The sequence below is a fragment of the Schistocerca cancellata genome, chromosome 2 (genome assembly GCF_023864275.1).
Source record: "Schistocerca cancellata isolate TAMUIC-IGC-003103 chromosome 2, iqSchCanc2.1, whole genome shotgun sequence".
Lineage (NCBI taxonomy): Eukaryota > Metazoa > Arthropoda > Insecta > Orthoptera > Acrididae > Schistocerca > Schistocerca cancellata.
In genome coordinates, this window is record NC_064627.1 from 290,845,155 (window position 1) to 290,866,492 (window position 21,338).

At 41.1% G+C, this 21,338-nt stretch overlaps 1 protein-coding gene across 1 annotated transcript in view; it reads right to left on the reverse strand.

Annotated features, from left to right (window-relative positions):
- Positions 1–21,338, reverse strand: part of LOC126161648 (myosin-VIIa) — a 509,736-nt gene that overhangs the window by 96,274 nt on the left and 392,124 nt on the right. Inside the window, exons 4-6 of the mRNA XM_049917634.1 lie at positions 17,856–17,969; positions 1,485–1,631; positions 558–742 (exon numbers count right to left, since the gene is read on the reverse strand). Coding sequence (XP_049773591.1) covers positions 558–742; positions 1,485–1,631; positions 17,856–17,969 — 446 coding nt within the window. The remainder of the gene's footprint in view (positions 1–557; positions 743–1,484; positions 1,632–17,855; positions 17,970–21,338) is intronic.

Consider the following 21,338-nt stretch of genomic DNA (forward strand, 5'->3'; position numbering starts at 1 on the left):
AGACAAACTGCATTAGATTTTCACCAAAAAAATGAAGCATCAAGATTAAAGTAGTCAGTTGTTTGTTCAAATAAACTTGGATTCATATCCATTATTCTTCAAGAAAATGTTGCCACAATCACAGAGCAAGAGGCGTGCCGGTGACAGTCAATGTTTAATTATTGTGCTTCATGAAGCATTTGTATATACATGTACCACATAGATGCTCCAGTCTTAGAATACTGTGTATACGTTGTTACTATCTCTCCTTCCCATTTCTTCCACGTAAACATGTCAGCACTGCCTCCATGGTCAGTTCCTCAGTTTTCTTTGTCAGGTAATACCTGTGACAGCTGGCCAGTAGCTTACTGAGACATTCACCAAAGCAGCTGCTGACTGCACAACTCATCCAGCATTAATTAGCAGTTCTAATATGGATCACGTAATAATATTTTCAAAGAAAGAAAAGATACTGTCAATTTCTTATTTTAAACAACTGTGGAAACAATACTTGAATTTGAAAGAATATCTTTCAAAAAGAGAAATTTCATGCTAACAGCTGACATTTATATAATTACCTGATTACAATACACTGATCTTGTCCATATCGTTTCATGTGTGTGTAGCTGTTGTCCCCAATTGCAAATATGTGGGGTGGTAGTTCACCAATTTTTCTGTCTTTGTACAGTTTTATTTGTTCTGCAGTATAAATTGGCAGAATTTGATATGGGTTGACAGCAACAAGAATTGACCCAGTGTACGTCTGAAAGAAAAACACACTTTACACTCATTTAATCAAAACTAGAAACTTAATCATTGATAACTTTTATGATATACCTTTTGGTTTTTTTATATTTTATTTCATGTTATTCACACAATAGTCCATAATATCAAGAAAATTATTAACTAAGTTATGCAAAATATCAGCTTCATGTCTGAATATATGGTAACTTGATACTGTGAGAGAGGAGAGCTCCCATTCATCAATATTTAAGACTGAAGCATGTGAGAAATGTTGATACACAACAGAAAGACACTAACACTATGAACCATTATACAGAGTAGCTGCTTACAAGAATACAGAAGTGACAATAGACTAAAACAGTTCCGATTTTATAATCATATTAGGTGACCAACCAGTTCTAGTCAATAAACTTGTAAAGTGATTCACCTGAAATGCTGGGTGCTTTGAAAACCTTTTATTGGAGTTAACATTACTTGAAAGTTGAAGCTACATTCTCCAAATTTACAAATTGTATTGGTATCACAAATATTATTCCTGGCAATACTACAGGAAGATATATATTTGCTACTCATCACTAACTTACATAGATATGAAATAGTATAGATTCCGACTCAACACACAGAGGAAATGGTGAGTGGCAGACAGAGACGTTGAAAGAAGACTGTTCAAGTGCCTATCTGCTGCTTTATGTGGTGAGTAGCAATCTGTCATATTTCATATTATTATTACTCCATCCCAGATTTTCCATTCTTTAACTTACATATATAAGATTCTCATTGTAACGAATTAACAAATTCCTCAATATTCCAGCTTCATGGAGGTCTCCCAGAGATATCATGTCTTCCACCCCTTGCACTGAGGTGGCATGCATCGCCTTGATACGCCTCTCCGGTGTGAGCCACTGCTCCTGAAACAATAAAATTGTATTATTGTGTTTTATAAATTAACACTTTTGATACACGATGGAGAGGCTTGTGTTCCCGACAGACCCAGCCAGTGGCTGGAAACTGTCCAAGATGATGATGATGATACATGTACAAAACACTTAAAACTGGAATCAGTGCTGTTACTTTTTTAAAAAAAAACTGTCTGCAGTACTGCATGCACAACTGAACAAATTAGTTTGTATGTGTAATTATTTATTAGTATTGCACAAAACTTAAAATCTTTATTTCTTCTTTGTTTCTTGTTTACATCAAAAGTGGGTACATTTGCGCTTTGTCCTTGTTTTTGATTTGCAGGGATCAAAGCAGAGTTCAATACAAAACAAAGAAAAAGGAATGCCATTTCAAAGTTTTCATTCACTGTAAAACCTAGATTATATGAGATAGAGCATTAGTTCTCTTTAAGACCATACTGTTATTTGGAGTGTTAGATGAGGCAATCCCATTGTTCATCTGAAGTGAATGTGCAAAAAAACAGAAAATCTCAATTAGGATTGTCCGAATTTTATTTGAATCCAGCCTCTCCTGTCTACTTTCCCACCTTTTTATGGTCACAGCTGAGTGTAACATGTCCCAATTTGATTTGATTTATTCTGCAAACATGAAATGATAATTATTTTGAATTTTTATACCAATGTACTTTACCTAACATATCATTGTGGCAGTGGGCAAAATTGTCAAGTCTTCTGAGTTACTGGAACATTAGTTCACTACTGATACACTGTTATTGATTTAAAAACTTAACTGACGGGTGGGTAAATTCAGGTTGAACAGTTCAACAGAGATCTGGAATATTACACTCAATAATTCAAGTTTTATACTTTCTTGTAACAATTGTAGCCTTGTAAATGCGATTCAAAGGCCATCAGAGTGACTGCAACCAGAAATCTAGCACCATAATACAAGCCTTATGACTATTTTTGTAAATTTATTGTTTGTATTAAATGATGTGGTAATTACTGATTTAGAAAGAGCAGATGCATTTTTGACATGGACATATTTTTTTAAAATAGCTATCACTGTTTGTGTATGCCCGAACGTGTATCATCAAATGTAAACAAGTTACATAAACGAAACTCCTTGGCTGATTAAAACTGTATGCTGGATCCAGATTAGAACTCGGGGCCCTTCACCTTTTGCGGGCAAGTGTTCTATCGACTGAGCTATCCAAGTACAACTCACCACTGGTCCTCATAGCTGTACTTAGGCCAGCATCTCATCCCTTACCACCCAAACTTTACGGAAGTTCTCCCGCTAAATTTGCGGTATTAGCACTACTGGAAGAAAGAATATTGCGGACACAGCAAAGCCACATCCTGGGGATGTTTCCAGAACGAATTTTCCACTCTGCAGCGGAGTGTGCGAATGCTGCACACAGTTTTAATCTGCCAGGAAGATTCACATCTGCGCACACTTCGCTGCAGAGCGAAAAATTCATTCAGGCTATGTACATGAGTATACAAAAAATGAACGACGGTAGTTATATTTTTCAAGTTGTGGCAGTGTCTTGGGACAAGCGATTCCTATAATTTACAATAAATTTTTTCACCTTCAAGATCACAATTAATAAAAAGAAGCTTTGCTCGTAAAGAAAATAACCTTTGTGATGGAACATTGGAAAAACTGTTATAAATTAGAAATATCGAACACCTCAAGACACGGCAGCAACTTAAAAAAAATATTAAATTCATCTTTCTGTGCGATGATCATTGCTAAGCAATGTAGTTCATTCCAAGTCGTCAAGCATATCGTTCAAACTCCTCCGCCTTCAGCTTACATCTTCAGTGGACATTTTACTTTCTGCTCCAATTTAAGGTTTCAATTGACGCTGTAAGCTAATCTTGCCGATACACAAAAAGTGAAGAAATACTTGGAAGAAACATGACGACAACAGAATTGCTGCTTTCCGTCCACTAACAATGCTTACGGCACTAGTTACAGCTGACATTCATTATCGTTCGTATTCAATACAGTGCAACGCTAAAACATCCCCTGTCCGTTTCATACATGCAGTAGAGCCTTACCGCCAGAATTGGCAAATTTGCAATCTCTAGCAATATATGGTAATCCATTTCTTTGAAAGTTAATAATAATTTTTTATATTTCTCTTTTGGGGCACATTAACTATCGCATGTAGGAAACAGTTATCACAACCTTTTACTTTACATCTACATCTACATTTATACTCCGCAAGCCACCCAACGGTATGTGGCGGAGGGCACTTTACGTGCCCCTGTCATTACCTCCCTTTTCTGTTCCAGTCGCGTATTGTTCGCGGGAAGAACGGCTGTCTGAAAGCCTCCGTGCGCGCTCGAATCCCTCTAATTTTAAATTCGTGATCTCCTCGGGAGGTATAAGTAGGGAGAAGCAATATAGTCGATACCTCATCCGGAAACGCACCCTCTCGAAACCTGGACAGCAAGCTACACCGCGATGCAGAGCGCCTCTCTTGCAGAGTCTGCCACTTGAGTTTGCTAAACATCTCCGTCACGCTATCATGGTTACCAAATAACCCTGTGACGAAACGCGTCACTCTTCTTTGGCTCTTCTCTATCTCCTCCGTCACCCCGATCTGGTACGGATCCCACACTGATGAGCAATACTCAAGTATAGGTCGAACCTCCTTTGTTGATGGACTACATTTTCTAAGGACTCTCCCAATGAATCTCAACCTGGTACCCGCCTTACCAACAATTAATTTTATATGATCATTCCACTTCAAATCGTTCCGTACGCATATTCGCAGATATTTTACAGAAGTAACTGCTACCAGTGTTTGTTCCGCATCATATAATCATACAATAAAGGATCCTTCTTTCTATGTATTCGCAATACATTACATTTGTCTATGTTAAGGGTCAGTTGCCACTCCCTGCACCAAGTGCCTATCCGCTGCAGATCTTCCTGCATTTCGCTACAATTTTCTAATGCTGCAACTTCTCTGTATACTACAGCATCATCCACGAAAAGCCGCATGGAACTTCCGACACTATCTACTAGGTCATTTATATATATTGTTTCTATTAGTTTTAATTCATAGGCATATAAAAACAGGAAAAATAAAAAGACAAAAAAGAAAAGAAAATAGTTTTCGGAGTAGAAAGCTGAGAATACTTTTTACTACTGATTATTATCGCCCTGTTACTAAGCATGTTTTGTCGGTTGAAACAGGCATTTTAAAAGGCTTTTAGGTGTTAAATGAAGCTCTTACATTCTGCACCACTGCAAAAATCTGGTATTTACCTGATGATATGGTTAGAATATGTAGCGCGAGGTATAGCCATTGTCTAATAAAGGCTACATAAATGATTACCGCAATAATAACAAAAATAAAATCATGTTTACCATTAATTTTACAAATATATTTAAAAGAAAATACGCTTTCAACACTAATTTGATAATACAGAACAGATATACTATCTTTTTTAACGTGGTTACAATAGTCGTGAAGAAGTTGATGAACTGAGCAATGGCACAAAACAATGACACATAACACAACAATGCCTGCCATTAACTTCCAGGTCTGAGTGATAATAAAGGCAATGGCATTCGGAGTGGGCAGAAAGTTCTCTCAATAATTCGTTTCGTACAACTAAACTACCAAATAGTCGAATTTTTGTCGATCGCTATTAGAAGGAAATGAGGGGAGTGTAGCACACTGACTTTCGCAAGAAGAGAGAGGTGTCTAAGCGGATCAAGAACTGCCTGCTTATCGCGGTGTCCACTGAATATTTACGAAAGCAGAAGTGGTGCACGGAAGTGACGATCTGTGTAAACTGCTGCTGCCCTCATTTCGAAACAAGAGGAGCACAATACGACTTTATGTAAATAATGGACGAGCACAAAACACTAGCTGTCCAATAACGACCTCCATGCCAACCAGCTTCGGTTTTTCTCAAATGGCATCCTGATTCCTGAAAGCCATGGATTAAGGTAGTTAGATAGGTACAGTATTTCTTGACTTTAAACATTTGACTCAGCTCCACATCCACCCTGATAATCAGAAGTACGGTCGTGCGTGCAGTGCTTTTTTCTAAAAAAAGTTTGAGGGTGCTCCGACATTGGATATAGTGCAGCGAAAATTACTTATAACTAAAGCATTGGGATACCAGCCGTCTACTTTTAGCCATGACGTCATCAACATCATCATGGTTGCAGGACCGTACACACATCTATCGGTAGCTCGGCGTTTGAGCGTACGCATATCCGTTTAGCAGTACCATCGCCCACTATTAGCTGGCGGGGGCACTACATGCTTGTCGAATTGGCTGCCAGCGATTCAGTTGTCGAGAACTGTTGCCGCAGCTTCGAAATGATTGAAACAGTCAATGACTTCGCTTTTCCCACCAAAAACTGGACTGGTATCGTTCGTATTGCAATTACCAACACGAAAAAATAAAATAAAAAATTCACGTCCGTGAAATAAATCTTCGGCACTCTTCCAAGTTCTCAACATCGTAAAAAAATTACTTTGTCGACGAAAAAGTTTAGGGGTATGCATCCCCCAGCGTTTCCCCAGAAAAACAGCACTGCGTGTATGATATCAAGCGAAATTTGTGACTGGAATGAGGATTTCTTGATAGGGAGTACGCAGCAATATATCTTGGGCCGAGTGTAGTACACAGATGTAGAAGCACTCGTAATTTCAAACGTGTCACAGGGAAATGTATTCGGACCGTTGCTGTTAATCTTGCATATTAATGACCTCGCACAAATATTGAGACAGATCTTCATATGATTTGAAATTGGTGCACAGGTTGGTGACTTGCTTTGAATGTAAAACTGTACACTTCACAAAAAAGAAACATAGTATCGCATGACTGCATAACTGAGTCTTAACTTGAATAGGTTAATCTATACAAATACCTGGTCGTAACAATTCGGATATGAGATGGAACCATCACACAGGCTCAGTCGTAGATGAAGCTGGTGGTCATTGGTAGGATTCTAGAAAAATGCTATTTGTCTACAAAGGAGCCCGCCTACAAGCCCATCCTAGAATATTGCTCATGTATGTGGGATGGGGCGGCCGACCGTCCCAGATTCTGCGCAACCGTACCGCAATGGTACTTGCAATACCGCATTGGAAGAATTAACAAAAAAAAAGTCCCGCAAAACTGCTAATATGTCCCGCATTACGGTAATTTTCGCATTTCACCAGTAAATCTTAATTTCATTTGTCACAGGAAGTATCAGTCAATTTATCAACATACAATCTCTGTGTGACAATGTGCAATAGCATTCGATGCCAGAGAAAGAAAGGTAGCACAAGAATATTTTAGACTAAGTGAAAAAGCGCCAGTACAACTCAGCCGAAAGTTGGCCGATTAGTCTGTTACGCTTGGGATGTGGAGGGGAAATTATCTGGTTTTGCTGTGAGAGGGAAACGCTGACACTAGCGCTATGGTTGCGCGTACCTCGTAGCAGGCAGCGAGTATCGAATAAATTTCACGCAGGTGAAACACGCATTCTTGAAAGAGATCTATGAAGACCTTCGTCTTAAAATTCGGTACTTACTTGTAGAAATGAAACTGAATTAACGGTGTTGTAATACAACGCAGTTAGCATAGGAAAAATAGCGAACACTGTTAGATCACTGAGGTTGGGAGCGACCTGAAAAACAAGACCTTCGAGGCAAAGCGATTGTCCGCGGTTTAAATGAGTCCGCGCTGTGACACGACATTGTTAACTTGTGTGTCTGTCTCTCCCAGTTTCGTGAAGTAATCTGCTTGTTTTATTTAGCAACTGCAAAAAAGTGAAGTTGTAAATTCAAGCAAGAGTCGCAAAAAGAGTTCTCTTTTTTACAAAAGTTTCAACACCTTCTGAAGTACGTTGCTCACTGCGGCAAACACGATACACAACACCATTTAACATCTGACAAGCATAAAAAAGCGCTGGCCGCTGCAAGTACATCGCCATCACTGTGAACTTACTTCCGTCAGGAAAAATACGGCGATTAGGAGCTTGCAAGAGCTGTAGTCTTGTGGACCTTCCACACGGTAAGTCAAAATCAGAGCTTTAGATCGATGGACTGCACTTCTAAATTAATTTAAAAAGTATTTGAAAAGAAGTTTCGCTGCGGGAAAACCGAATGTGAGGCAACTGTAAAAAGCGTGATTGCGCCGTATTCTTAAAGTCTGAAGGCAGAACTTAATGATACCCCATTTATCTGTGTATGTTCAGATGTTTCAAACGATAAGGACGTCAAAATATTTCCGGTGCTAGTGCGGTACTTTCATCCTACAACTGGAATTAGCGTCAAAATATTAGATATCCTGTATGTACCTAGCGAAACTGTAGGCATTATATACAGGGTGTTTCAAAAATGACCGGTATATTTGAAACGACAATAAAAACTAAACGAGCAGCGATAGAAATACACCGTTTGTTGCAATATGCTTGGGACAACAGTACATTTTCAGGCAGACAAACTTTCGAAATTACAGTAGTTACAATTTTCAACAACAGATGGCGCTGCGGTCTGGGATACTGTATAGTACGATATTTTCCACATATCCACCACGCGGAGGAATAATATGGTGTAGTCTCTGAATGAAATTACCCGAAACCTTTGACAACGTGTCTGGCGGAATGGCTTCACATGCAGATGAGATGTACTGCTTCAGCTGTTCAATTGTTTCTGGATTCTGGCGGTACACCTGGTCTTTCAAGTGTCCCCAAAGAAAGAAGTCACAGGGGTTCATGTCTGGCGAATAGGGAGGCCAATCCACGCCGCCTCCTGTATGTTTCGGATAGCCCAAAGCAATCACACGATCATCGAAATATTCATTCAGGAAATTAAAGACGTCGGCCGTGCGATGTGGCCGGGCACCATCTTGCATAAACCACGAGGTGTTCGCAGTGTCGTCTAAGGCAGTTTGTACCGCCACAAATTCACGAAGAATGTCCAGATAGCGTGATGCAGTAATCGTTTCGGATCTGAAAAATGGGCCAACGATTCCTTTGGAAGAAATGGCGGCCCAGACCAGTACTTTTTGAGGATGCAGGGACGATGGGACTGCAACATGGGGCTTTTCGGTTCCCCATATGCGCCAGTTCTGTTTATTGACGAAGCCGTCCAGGTAAAAATAAGCTTCGTCGGTAAACCAAATGCTGCCCACATGCATATCGCCGTCATCAATCCTGTGCACTATATCGTTAGCGAATATCTCTCGTGCAGCAATGGTAGCGGCGCTGAGGGGTTGCCGCGTTTGAATTTTGTATGGATAGAGGTGTAAACTCTGGCGCATGAGACGAAACGTGGACGTTGGCGTCATTTGGACCGCAGCTGCAACACGGCGAACGGAAACCAGAGGCCGCTGTTGGATCACCTGCTGCACTAGCTGCGCGTTGCCCTCTGTGGTTGCCGTACGCGGTCGCCCTACCTTTCCAGCAAGTTCATCCGTCACGTTCCCAGTCCGTTGAAATTTTTCAAACAGATCCTTTATTGTATCGCTTTTCGGTCCTTTGGTTACATTAAACCTCCGTTGAAAACTTCGCCTTGTTGCAACAACACTGTGTTCTAGGCGGTGGAATTCCAACACCAGAAAAATCCTCTGTTCTAAGGAATAAACCATGTTGTCTACAGCACACTTGCACGTTGCGAACAGCACACGCTTACAGCAGAAATACGACGTACAGAATGGCGCACCCACAGACTGCGTTGTCTTCTATATCTTTCACATCACTTGCAGCGCCATCTGTTGTTGAAAATTGTAACTACTGTAATTTCGAAAGTTTGTCCGCCTGAAAATGTACTGTTGTCCCAAGCATACTGCAACAAACGGTGTATTTCTATCGCTGCTCGTTTAGTTTTTATTGCCGTTTCAAATATACAGGTCATTTTTGAAACACCCTGTATGATTCCTTAACGGACATTCTTGAAAGGCACGACCTGGAAGAGACAGTGAGTGGAATTTATGCTGATAATGGAAACACAGTTTTCAAATGGTTCAAATGGCTCTGAGCACTATGGAACTTTTAATTGCTGCGGTCATCAGTCACCTAGAACTTAGAACTACTTAAACCTAACTAACCTAAGGACATCACACACATCTACGCCCGAGGCAGGATTCGAACCTGCGACCGTAGCGGTCACGCGGCTCCAGACTGTAGCGCCTAGAACCGCACGGCCACTACGGCCGGCCGCAACAGTTTTCCTCAAACTTCAAGAGGGCTTAGGAAGAAAATAGTTGGTGTGGGGTGCGCAGCACACAATGCAATACAAACATCAGCAGATTTGTTGCCAGTGGACGTCGAATGTTATGTTACGAAGATATATTCGTACTTTCATTTATCCTCAGTGCGTGTAGAAGTTCTCAAAAGGTTTTTGAAAAGATATAAAGATGCCGTACAAAAAAATTTTGGGATATATGTAGTAAAACAAGATGGCTTGCACTTTTGCCTGCAGTTGAAGGAATCTTGAAAGGGCACAGAGGTTAGTGCGACTGCAGGGATTTATCCCTTGCACGCTCCCAGTGAGACCCACATTCCCAACATAATGTCCACACACTACATTCGCAGTGCCCCTGCCCATTACACTCATTACTCGCGGCAGACATGTCCGAAAGAACAGATACCATCTTCATATAGTTAAGGCTAACCGGCCATTAACCTCCTCCTGTGCTGGATGCACACGCATTGCCCGAACTCTAACGGGAGTCGGTAAGATTGTCTGCCGCGAGTAATGAGTGTAATGGGCAGGGGCACTACGAATGTAGTGTGTGGACATTAAGTTGGGAATGGGGGTCTCACGGGCAGCGTGCAACGGATAAATCCCTGCAGTCGCACTATCCTCTATGCCCTCGGTGGCTCAGATGAGCAGGAGATCCCGGGTTCGAGTCCCGGTCGGGCCACACATTTTCAGCGCTCCCCGTTGATGTATATCAATGCCTGTCGACAGCGCAGGGTCTTGATTTAATTATCACTAACTGTAGCGCCTAGCGCATAACTAAATTGTAGGTAGAAAAAGAATTTTCTTGAACACTTATTTATGAAATGATGAAAGATATTTAGTTCTTGTGGGTGTTTAATGAAGCCACAAATTAATGAGTGAAAGAGACTGCTAGTACAGCTTATGTCTAACAACCTGTTTATATTTGAGTTGTTCTCAAGCAGTGCGCGTCATAAATAATGCTCGCAACCAATTCAGTTCTTTGTTTTTATTTTTATTGCTATTGTAGATGAAAATCTACTTTCACCTGTACAAATGTTGAATACCACGTTTATCATGAGTCATGTTCGGATTGCATGAGTGTTTGTGTTTGAGTGATGAAGCAATTCCCGGTGCATCACGAGCCCAACCTACAATTCTTGCCTGATAAGAAAGGTAACTATTCACTGCGGCAATAGCCACCTATTGAAAAACATGCTTCCCCTGCACTAATCCTGTCCTTAGCGGTATTTGCTTCACCTGCCGTCTGCACCTTGTTTTGAAATCAACGAATTAAAAACCTGTGGACTATACTTCCGTGCCAGCCGGAGTGGCCGAGCGGTTCTAGGCGCTACAGTCTGGAACCGCGCGACCGCTGCGGTCGCAGGTTCGAATCCTGCCTCGGGCATGGATGTGTGTAATGTCCTTTAAGTAGTTATAAGTTCTAGGGGACTGATGACTTCAGCAGTTAAGTCCCATAGTGCTCAGAGCCATTTGAACCATTTTTTTTTATACTTCCGTTTGGTAAATCACGTGACTGTTGGACACTCAACTTCTGAACTGGCAGAAACTGGAAGACTTCAAGTTGCCGAAGTTTCGTATCTGACCACTGCCACTACTACTACTACTACTACTACTACTACTAATAATAATAATAATAATAATAATAATGTGTACAGCACTACAGTAGCCCTTACGTAGTTATTGTTTTTTAGTGCTGTCAGTTGGTTCATATATACGTTTCCAAGTGAGTAATGAAGCAAGTTCTGGTCTATTGCAGGAACTTGGGAAAGAATTTTCATCAGATGCTTAGGTTTTGTTACATGTAAGTCTCAATTTTACCTTCATCGATGTGTAGTACAAAACACACAGTATGTGTGTAGTGTTTGAGGAAGAAGATGTTCACACATTCGTTTCGTAAGCTGTAACCTACACTGCACAGTGTCACTCATTGAGTAATTGAGAAAAAAGAAATTATTGATAACATATATAGGGTAAGGTGGGGTAAATCCGACCGGGTGGGTTAACTCGACCGCCCTCTATTTGTGAGAAACGGCAAAGCGGAGCGATTTCGCATTAGTGTTACCATATAGAGCATTCGAAATAACGAAAATGTCACCTTGACAGCTTTGCTGCATTTGACATTTAGGCACCTAAAAGACAAGTGTGTTTTCGATTGTTTCAATTTAATTTTTTGTACAGATTGCATCACTAGATTTACCTTATTAAATAAAATGATCGCAAAACAAACGATAAGTGGTTTTTGTAGTGCATTTAGTGACCTATTCAGTGTATGTATCGTTTTTGTTGGAAATGTCGTGTAAATTGTTTCTATGTGTGTTAAATGAAACATGGCATGGTGGGCTACATCCGACCGCTAAATGGGGGGGGGGGGGGGGTAAATCCGACCGCATATTTTTTATCGTTTATGTGTATGGAATTATTTATTTATGTAAACAAAGTGAATTTTTGTTTATTTTTAGGAAAGTGGTACGAAATTACAAACGAAACACGACAAAACGCAATCAAAACGATATTAACCGAGCAGTTGCTCCAATACAAATGGGAATGTCTTTACGGGCTGTCGCTCGTTATTTTAACATTCCGAGATCGACATTGCTGTTGCACTGCCGCGCAATGAAATCATCTTTTTTCAATTAAAATTTACATTCATTTAACTTTCAGTATATGTAGTACTCTAAACATAGTTATTTTTTGAATACATTTTGTTCATTTATGTAAAAAACATAATTGTTTATAATTATTACCCTAAAAACCGTTCATTTAGAACTATTTCTGTGCAAAATCAGCCAAACAAATAGGTTGTCGGATTTACTCCATCATTTTTGCAAATGGAAAAAATGGATGATTCTTAAAATAAGGATATCTCAAAAACTATTGATAGTATAACAAAAATATTTTGCAAACAGTTGCTCCTTTATATTACCTATAATTTAACGTATATAACGTTAAGATCCGACCTCGGATAAGCGTTTTATAGCCACAAGAAATTACTAGGTCGGATGTACACACCTTACCCTAATCAATATTGGAGTCTTAAAAATTATGTAATAGTAGACCTAAATATCTTTTAAAAATAATTTAGTTTCGTGACTGAGACACAATCAAACCCTTTTGGTTTTTATCCCTCAGAAAATTTCATTTTACCCCTCCGGGAGTAATTACCCCCAGGCTTGGAACCACTGATCTACATCAACATCTAAACATTGCATGGCTGGGAGACTTCCCGTTTTACATGTCAGAGTTCCTCCCCATTCGATTCGCAGATGGAACGTGCGAAAACTGACTGCTTAAAAGCGCACGCTAATTATTCTAATCGCGTGTTCGCAGTCCCTACGTGAGTGATACGCATGAAACTGCAGTATATTTCCAGATTACTCAAACACGTAAATCGGGCAAGGAGACATATCTCACTCACTCACCAGGCGTCGGTAAGAGATTCCTATCACATGACACACGTACTGTCACTAATCCCATGTTTGACACACCAGACGTGTTTTCTGGTGGAAGATTCGGTTGACTTTTCGCCTTGTTTGCGGTTTCCGTTCCAAAGCCACTTCCTTTCGGCTGCTAATAGAGTAGTTGTGCAGAATCAACTGTCATTAAACGTCCCTTTCTCGCACCTCACTGTTGCAAGCGGACTTTACACCACGACACCGACACAAATCTGAATATAGCGAACAGCAGAAAAAAAGTAATAATTAGCAGGAGGGAGGTTTTAACACGTGTCGCCCGCTTGGTAGTCCAACACTGTAGACACTTAACCACGACGCCGTTGCTTTCAGGCTGCTCTGTATTGCACGTCTTGTCCTAGGGCCATTCAGTGTTTCTATTTTGCTTTTTTTCCTCAGTTCAGTACACTTTATTCTTGTTTCAAAGCTTGATCTGTGTTCAGTTTTTTACGGTCTTACCACCAAATCTGTGGTGGGTGCGTTGTGGAGTTTTCCGTGCCGCTCTCCTGCGTCAAACTAACACGTGACCATTCATGCTGTCCTTTTCTTGTATGCATTCAATATCCCATCTTAGTCTTCTTTCGTGTTGGTCCCAAACACTTGAGCAATATGACAGGATGGGTCGCACGCATGTTTCGTAAGCAGTCTTCTTTGGCGACTGCATTTTAATAGCATCCTACCAATGATTCGATCGCCTCTGAAGCTAAGTGGTAGCGACGTTTCGCTGCCATGCGGAGAATCCGGCTTCGACTCCCAGTAGTGTCAGGGATTTTTCCTTGGTGGAAGGTCTGGTTGAGGGTGAACTCAGCCTCGCGATGCCAACTGAGGAGCTACGTGACGGAGAAGTACCGGTTCCAAGATCAAGAAAGTCGACAACGGCCGGGAGAGGGGTGTGCTGACCACACTCTCCTCCACTGGCAGAGGATGACATGGCGGTCCCGATTGACCCATCAGGGCCAAAACACAGAGCTTTACTTTTGTTGCCACTGATCCGAAATTTGTCTCTGCTTTACCAATGATTGACACTATCTTACCACTGCAGTACGTATCTCCACAGGAGTTGACTGTTTCCAGTGGTTCTATGATGGTAAGGGTTTGGATTTTGTGAAGTTCACAGTTTTACATATCTGAACACTCAGACCAACTGGCCGATCTTAGTACCAATTTAAGATATTATCAAGAGCCGACTGAATATTTGTGCCGATTTTTGTTAGTATACTGGAGAAAATATACGTCAGATTCCATCAGACTCCAAAGGGACAGTGAGAAAACCAGACTAGAAGGCGGACGTATATTTCTCTCGGCCAGTTTCGCTTGAAAAAATGCAGAATTTGTTGTGGATCAGCATGGAATACTCCCGCTTCAGCCCCTATAGTTTCATGAAGTTATGATAATTGGCGGTGCTTTAAAATGACGCTGTCAAACAAAGAGCTGTCATTGAGTTTCTTTTGGCAGAAAAACAGAGCGTCGCAAATATTCATAGGCGCTTGCAAAATGTCTTCGAAGGCGTGGCAATGAACAAAAGCACGTTGAATCGTTGGGCGAGGCGTCCGTCATCATCGCAAGGTCACGCAAACCTGTTCAAACTACCGCGTGCCCGCCGACCGCACACAGCTGTGACTCCTGCAATGCTGTAACGTGCGGACACTCTCACTCGAGGTCATCGACGGATCACAATCAAACAATGAAAGATGCTCTGTGTGGGAACCATTGCGTGGATGATAGGGAGGGTGCTGATGCAGCAAGTCGTTGGTTCCGACATCGACTCGTAGGGTAGTACCATGAAGGCCTACAGGCCCTCCCAATAAGGTTGCGTAAGGCCGTCGCATTGAACGGAGGTTAGGTATGATCTGCACATGGAGTAGATGGCATTCACTCAGAATATCGAGACCCTTGAGAGACCTAGCCATGAGAATCCTGTTCCACGTGATATGCAAGATATATGAGACGGGCGAAACACCCTCAGACTTCAAGACGAATGTTATAATTCAATTCTGAAGAAGGCAGGTGCAGACAGATGTGAATATTACAGGACTAACTCGTTAACAAGTCGTGGCAGTGAAATGCTGACAAGAATTATTTACGGAAGAACGGAAAAGTGGTAGAAGCCTAACTTAAGGAAGATTAGTTTGGGTTCCGGAGAAATAAATAAACATGGTTTGCAATGCTAACCGCACGACAAAAGGCAGACCTACGTTTATAGCAATTGTAGATTTGGAGAAAGCTTTTGACAATGTCATCTGGGCTACTGCACCCTTTAGAATTCTGTACGTGGCAGGGACAAAACAAAGGAAGCGAAAGGTTATTTACACCTTACAAGCTGTATAGGTTAACTGGCGTCTTTGGCAACTGCAATGAAAGTTATTAAGACCAGACGGGTTTCGCTTTATTTTAAAGCATCTTTTTCTCTTACACTTTGCTTGTTTTGATCATGAACAGCTCGCTTGCTTTACTTATTACTATAAACAATTTTTTATTCTTCTCGTTACTCACGGTCTTTCGTTGTTAATTCCAGTCTTCTTCGTGTTCCACGTGCATATGTTGAGTATCTGCATTTGCACCAGCACTTTCACTGCGTTTAACATATTTACGCTTCTGTGCATTGTCCTCTCGTCATTTCGGTATTGCGGGATGCGTTCTTATTTTGTTTTCATAGTGTTGCAGCCGTCTGGTTTATTTTATTAATTTTTTTATCTCTCTCTTTTTAGACGGAAAACAGAAACACTCACAAAGCGATAGCAAACGGCTCCGCCACTAACAAAACAATCAAAACACGAACGCATCCCGCAATAGCATAACAAAACATGCAAAATGACAAGAGGAGGGTGCACAGAAGCGCAAAAGTGTTAAATGCAGTGAAAGTGAAAGTGCTGTGTGCATTTGCAAATAGTCAACGTATACACGTTAACGCACGTGAGAAACGAGAAGAAGAAGAAAAAAAAAGCACGTGAGAAACGAGAAGAAGAAGAAAAAGAAAAAGAAGAAGAAGAAGAAGAACTGTTTATAGTAATAAGTAAAGCATGCGAAATGTTAATAACCAAAACAAGCAAAAGTGTAAGAGAACAAAAGAACCATCTTGTTACAGCAACCACTTAAGATGCTTTAAAATAAAGCGAAACACGTGTGGTCTTTATAAGACTTTTTTTATTGTTGCTGAAGACGGAAATTAACCTATACAACTTGTTTATGTGTAAATGCGGAAAAAGAGGCCCAAAAACAAAGAAGACAAGATGTATATTTACAGCTTGTACAGATACCAGACTGCAATTATGAAAGTCAAAGAACATGAGAGGGAAGCGTTGGAACTCTTAAAGTTTGGCGATGACATTGTAATTCTGTCGGTGACAGCATACGATGGATTAGAAACGTAAGACAAGGGTAATGGAACGTAGTTGCAATAATAAGGCGACGATGAGGGAATTAAATTAGGAAATGAGACACTAAAATAAGAAGACGAGGTGTGCTAATTAGGCAGCAAAACGGCCGATGGTGACAAAGTAGAGGATATAAAATGCAGTCAGACTGTAAGAACTGAAGCACTTCTGGTAAAGAAGAGGATTTTGTAAACATCGGATGTAAATTTACGTGACAGGAAGTCTTTTCTGAAGGTATTTATTCGGAGTGTGGCCTTGTGTACAAGTGAAAAGTGGATGAGGAGCAATTCAGGCAAAAGCAGTAGAGAAGCTTTTGAAACTTGGTGCTGTAGAAGAATGCTGAAGATTACATGGGTAGATTATGAGAAGATAATGAATTGAATTAGGAAGAAAAGAAATTTGTAGCGTAACTTTACTAAAAGAAGAGATCGGTTCACAGGACACATTCTGAACCACCAAGAAACTGCCATTTTTACAGCTGGAGGGAAGTGTGGGGGTTAAACATTGTGCAGGGAGACCTAGGGACGAATACAGTGAGCTGGTTGAAAAAGATTCAGGTTGCAGAAGTTACTCAGAGATGTAGAGGCTTGCGCAGGATAGACTAGTGTGAAGAACCGCATCAAACCTTTCTTCGGACTGAAGATCACAACAACAATGAATAATTAACTCACTAAAAAAAATGCTATAAATTCAAACTGAAGACCCAGACCGGTTGAAGAGATGTTGCATATAGGGCAGTTGAAAACTGACTGGATGGGCAAAAAAGGAAATAAGCAAAAGAGAAAACTGCCTTGGAATGGTTTTGATAAACCAATTAGTTTTTTCAAAACTAGGCTTCTGACATGTCTGGAACAAAAACACATTACGTATATATTGCTAATTTTAAAAATATGGGAACTTACAACTAAACGCACCGTCGATATCAAGATCATTAAGACGGAGCTCAAATTCGGACTGGGCATTTGCCTTGATTCAAGAAACCAAAGAAAACCTACATGTGGGTGCCTAAAGAAACAGTGTTGTGGCACAAGGCTTGCTTTAAAGATGGGACTGGAAAACAGGGCACATCCCGGGGCATCAACATCGTACTGCACAAAGCTGTAAGTTCGACGCAATGGTGAATCACTGTGACCGGCTCTTCAACACAAGGACAATACATTTGGTTAACGTTGAAGACTGCTTCCTTACCTTGCCATCGTCGTCCTTGACTTGTATACGTCGGCCTTCAGCAGAGATGACGCGCGCCCCAATTGCGACATCGAACTCATTGGTAGAAACAGGTTCAATCCAGATGTAATCTCCCTGTGAACAATGAAAAAGGCGGTATTAGAGAATGACGAAATAACTGTCATTATTTATGGTTTCTTTTTAGCTTTGTATGCGTCTGTTATGGCCTATGGAAATTACGCCAACACTAGGTGCTTATTATAAAATACGAGATCGTAGCTCTTATAGTCCCCGCCAGCTGTGAAAATGCGTCAGTTTGAATCATCTTACTTGTGGACAAACGAATTAATAAATAAGAGGGTCATGCCAAAATTAACGAACGTTTGTTTCTCCACACATTTTTATTCAAGATGTAAGGTTGTCATACGTTTCCTGCTGTTGTAAATAATTCACCTTTACTGTACGGGGACAAATTTGAATGAGCTCTCTGCAGGAAGAGTGAAAAAGATCCTTCTACATCTACATATATACTCCGCTAGCCACCATGCGATGTGTGGCGGAGGGCACTATCCCCGACAAAGTCTCCCCCCTCTGTTTCAGTCGCGGATCGTGCGAGGGAAAAACGACTGTCTGAACACCTCAGTACGAGCGATCTGAAAGTTGGTGGAAATAATATATGCTCTACATCCTCGGCGAAGATCGGATTTTTGAATTTAGTGAGCAGCCCCTTCCGTTTACCGCGTCGTCTGTCTGCAAGTGTGTCCCACTTCAAACTTTCTATGAGATTTGTAACGCTCTCGCGATGGCTAAATGTACCTGTCACGAATCATACCGCTCTTCTTTGGATCTTCTCAATATCTTGAATCAGACCCAACTGGTAAGGGTCTCATACAGACGAACAATACTCTAAAACTGGACGAACTAAAGTATTGTAAGCAATTTCCTTTGTTGAAGCGCTGCATCGCTTCAGGATTCTACCAATAAAACGCAATCTAGAGTGCACCTTACCCGGTACTTGTGTAATCTGATCGTTCTATTTGAGGTCATTTCGAATAGTCACACCCAGATACTTGACGGATGTTACCGCTTCCAAAGACTGGACATTTATTTTGTACTCGTACATTAATGGGGATTTGAGCTTTGTTACACGCAATAGGTTACACTTACTAATATTGAGAGATAACTGCCAATCATTACACCACGCATTTATTTTTTGCAAATCCTCATTGATTTGTTCACAATTATCGGATGATACTACTTTCCTGTAGACTACAGAATCATCTGCAAATAGTTTAAAACCGCTTTCAATAAAATCAACCAGATCGTTTATGTAAATCGTAAAAAGTAGCGGACCAATTACGCTGTGGTTCATGGTGTGGGTTCCTGTAGTCATGTCCTAGTTCATGAACCACGGGCAACGTATGAGTGGCCAAGTAAGTGGTCCCGACAGTCGGGATACCAGTTACTTTGGAATAAGGCTAGGCATCTCGGACATATTCTGAGTCGTGGTCACCTTTGTGCTCATACGGCAAAGACTACCAAATCCACCGGTTAGTCCCTCAGTCGTTAGGGGTAAAACCCAATGGGACTCGGGGCAAGTAAGGCTAGCAACCTGCTTCCCTGGTACTTTAAATATGATGCTGGCAACAATCAGAGCAAAATGCCTCGGACCTTTGGAGGTGACGGAGTCCCACCTCTAACTGACAAACCAGGGACTCCTAAGATACGACTTGGCAAACAAATGGTAATGAGATGGGGAGATATTAATATCAATGGGGGCTACTCTGTGAAGAAGGTAGAGCTGGCAGAGGCTGCAAGTAAGATGGGGCTGGACGTTTTAGCTGTTAGTGACATTCGGGTAAGGGGTGAGAAAGAAGAGGAAGTGGGAGAATACAAGGTCTACCTGTCAGGAGTCAAAGCAGGAATAGCACAATGGGGTGTAGGGCTTTACATCAGGAAAGAAATGGAACCCAGCGTAGTTGCAATAAGGTATGTAAACGAACGACTGATGTGGATAGATTTGACAGTGTCTAGCAAGAAAATTAGGATTGTGTCAGTACATTCGCATTGTGAAGGGACAGATCAAGATAAGATGGATAGTTTTTATGAGGCACTCAGTGATGTAGTTGTTAGAGTAAAGGACAAGGACAGTGTTCTGCTCATGGGTGATTTTAACGCCAGGATTGGAAATCGAACAGAAGGGTATGAAAAGGTTATGGGTAAATTTGGAGAGGATATGGAGGCCAACAGGAACGGGAAACAACTCTTGGATTTCTGTGCCAGTATGGGCTTAGTAATCACAAAATCCTTTTTTAAACATAAGAACATTCACCGGTATACTTGGGAAGGCAGGGGAACCAGATCTGTCATTGACTATATAATAACAGATCAGGAATTCAGGAAGGCTGTGAGGGACACACGTGTATTCAGGGGATTCTTTGATGACACTGATCATTATTTAATCTGCAGTGAAATTGGGATTGTGAGGCCGAAAGTGCAGGAGGCCAGGTCCATATGTAGGAGGATAAGAGTGGAGAAACTTCAGGATAAGGAAATCAGGGACAAGTACATAACAGCGATCTCAGAAAGGTACCAGTTAGTTGAATGTAGTCAATTACAGTCATTAGAAAAGTAATGGACAAGGTACAGGGACACAGTACTAGAAGTGGCTAAAGAATGTCTTGGAACAGTAGTGTGTAAAAGTAGGATGAAGCAAACAGCTTGGTGGAATGATACAGTCAAGGCAGCCTGTAAAAGGAAAAAGAAGGCGTATCAAAAATGGCTACATACCAGAACCCAGGTAGACAGAGAAAGTTATGTTGAAGAAAGAAACAAAGCCAAACAGATAATTGCAGCATCCAAGAAGAAATCGTGGGAAGACTTTGGAAACAGGTTGGAAACTATGGGTCAAGCTGCTGGAAAACCATTCTGGAGTGTAATTAGCAGTCTTCGAAAGGGAGGTAAAAGGGGAATGACAAGTATTTTGGACAGGTCAGGAAAACTGCTGGTGAATCCTGTGGATGCCTTGGGCAGATGGAGAGAATATTTTGAAGAGTTGCTCAATGTAGGTGAAAATGCGATCAGTAATGTTTCAGATTTCGAGTTAGAATGGGATAGGAATGATGATGGAAATAGGATCACATTTGAGGAAGTGGAAAAAATGGTCATTAGATTGCAGTGCAATAAAGCGGCTGGGGTGGATGAAATTAAGTCGGAACTCATCAAATACAGTGGAATGTCAGGTCTTAAATGGCTACACAGGATAATTGAAATGGCCTGGGAGTCGGGAGAGGTTCCATCAGACTGGACAAAAGCAGTAATCACACCAATCTTTAAACATGGAAACAGAAAAGATTGTAACAACTACAGAGGTATCTCTTTAATCAGCGTTGTGGGTAAAATCTTCTCAGGTATTGTTGAAAGGAAAGTGCGAGTATTAGTTGAGGACCAATTGGATGAAAATCAGTGTGGGTTTAGGCCTCTTAGAGGTTATAAGGACCAGAT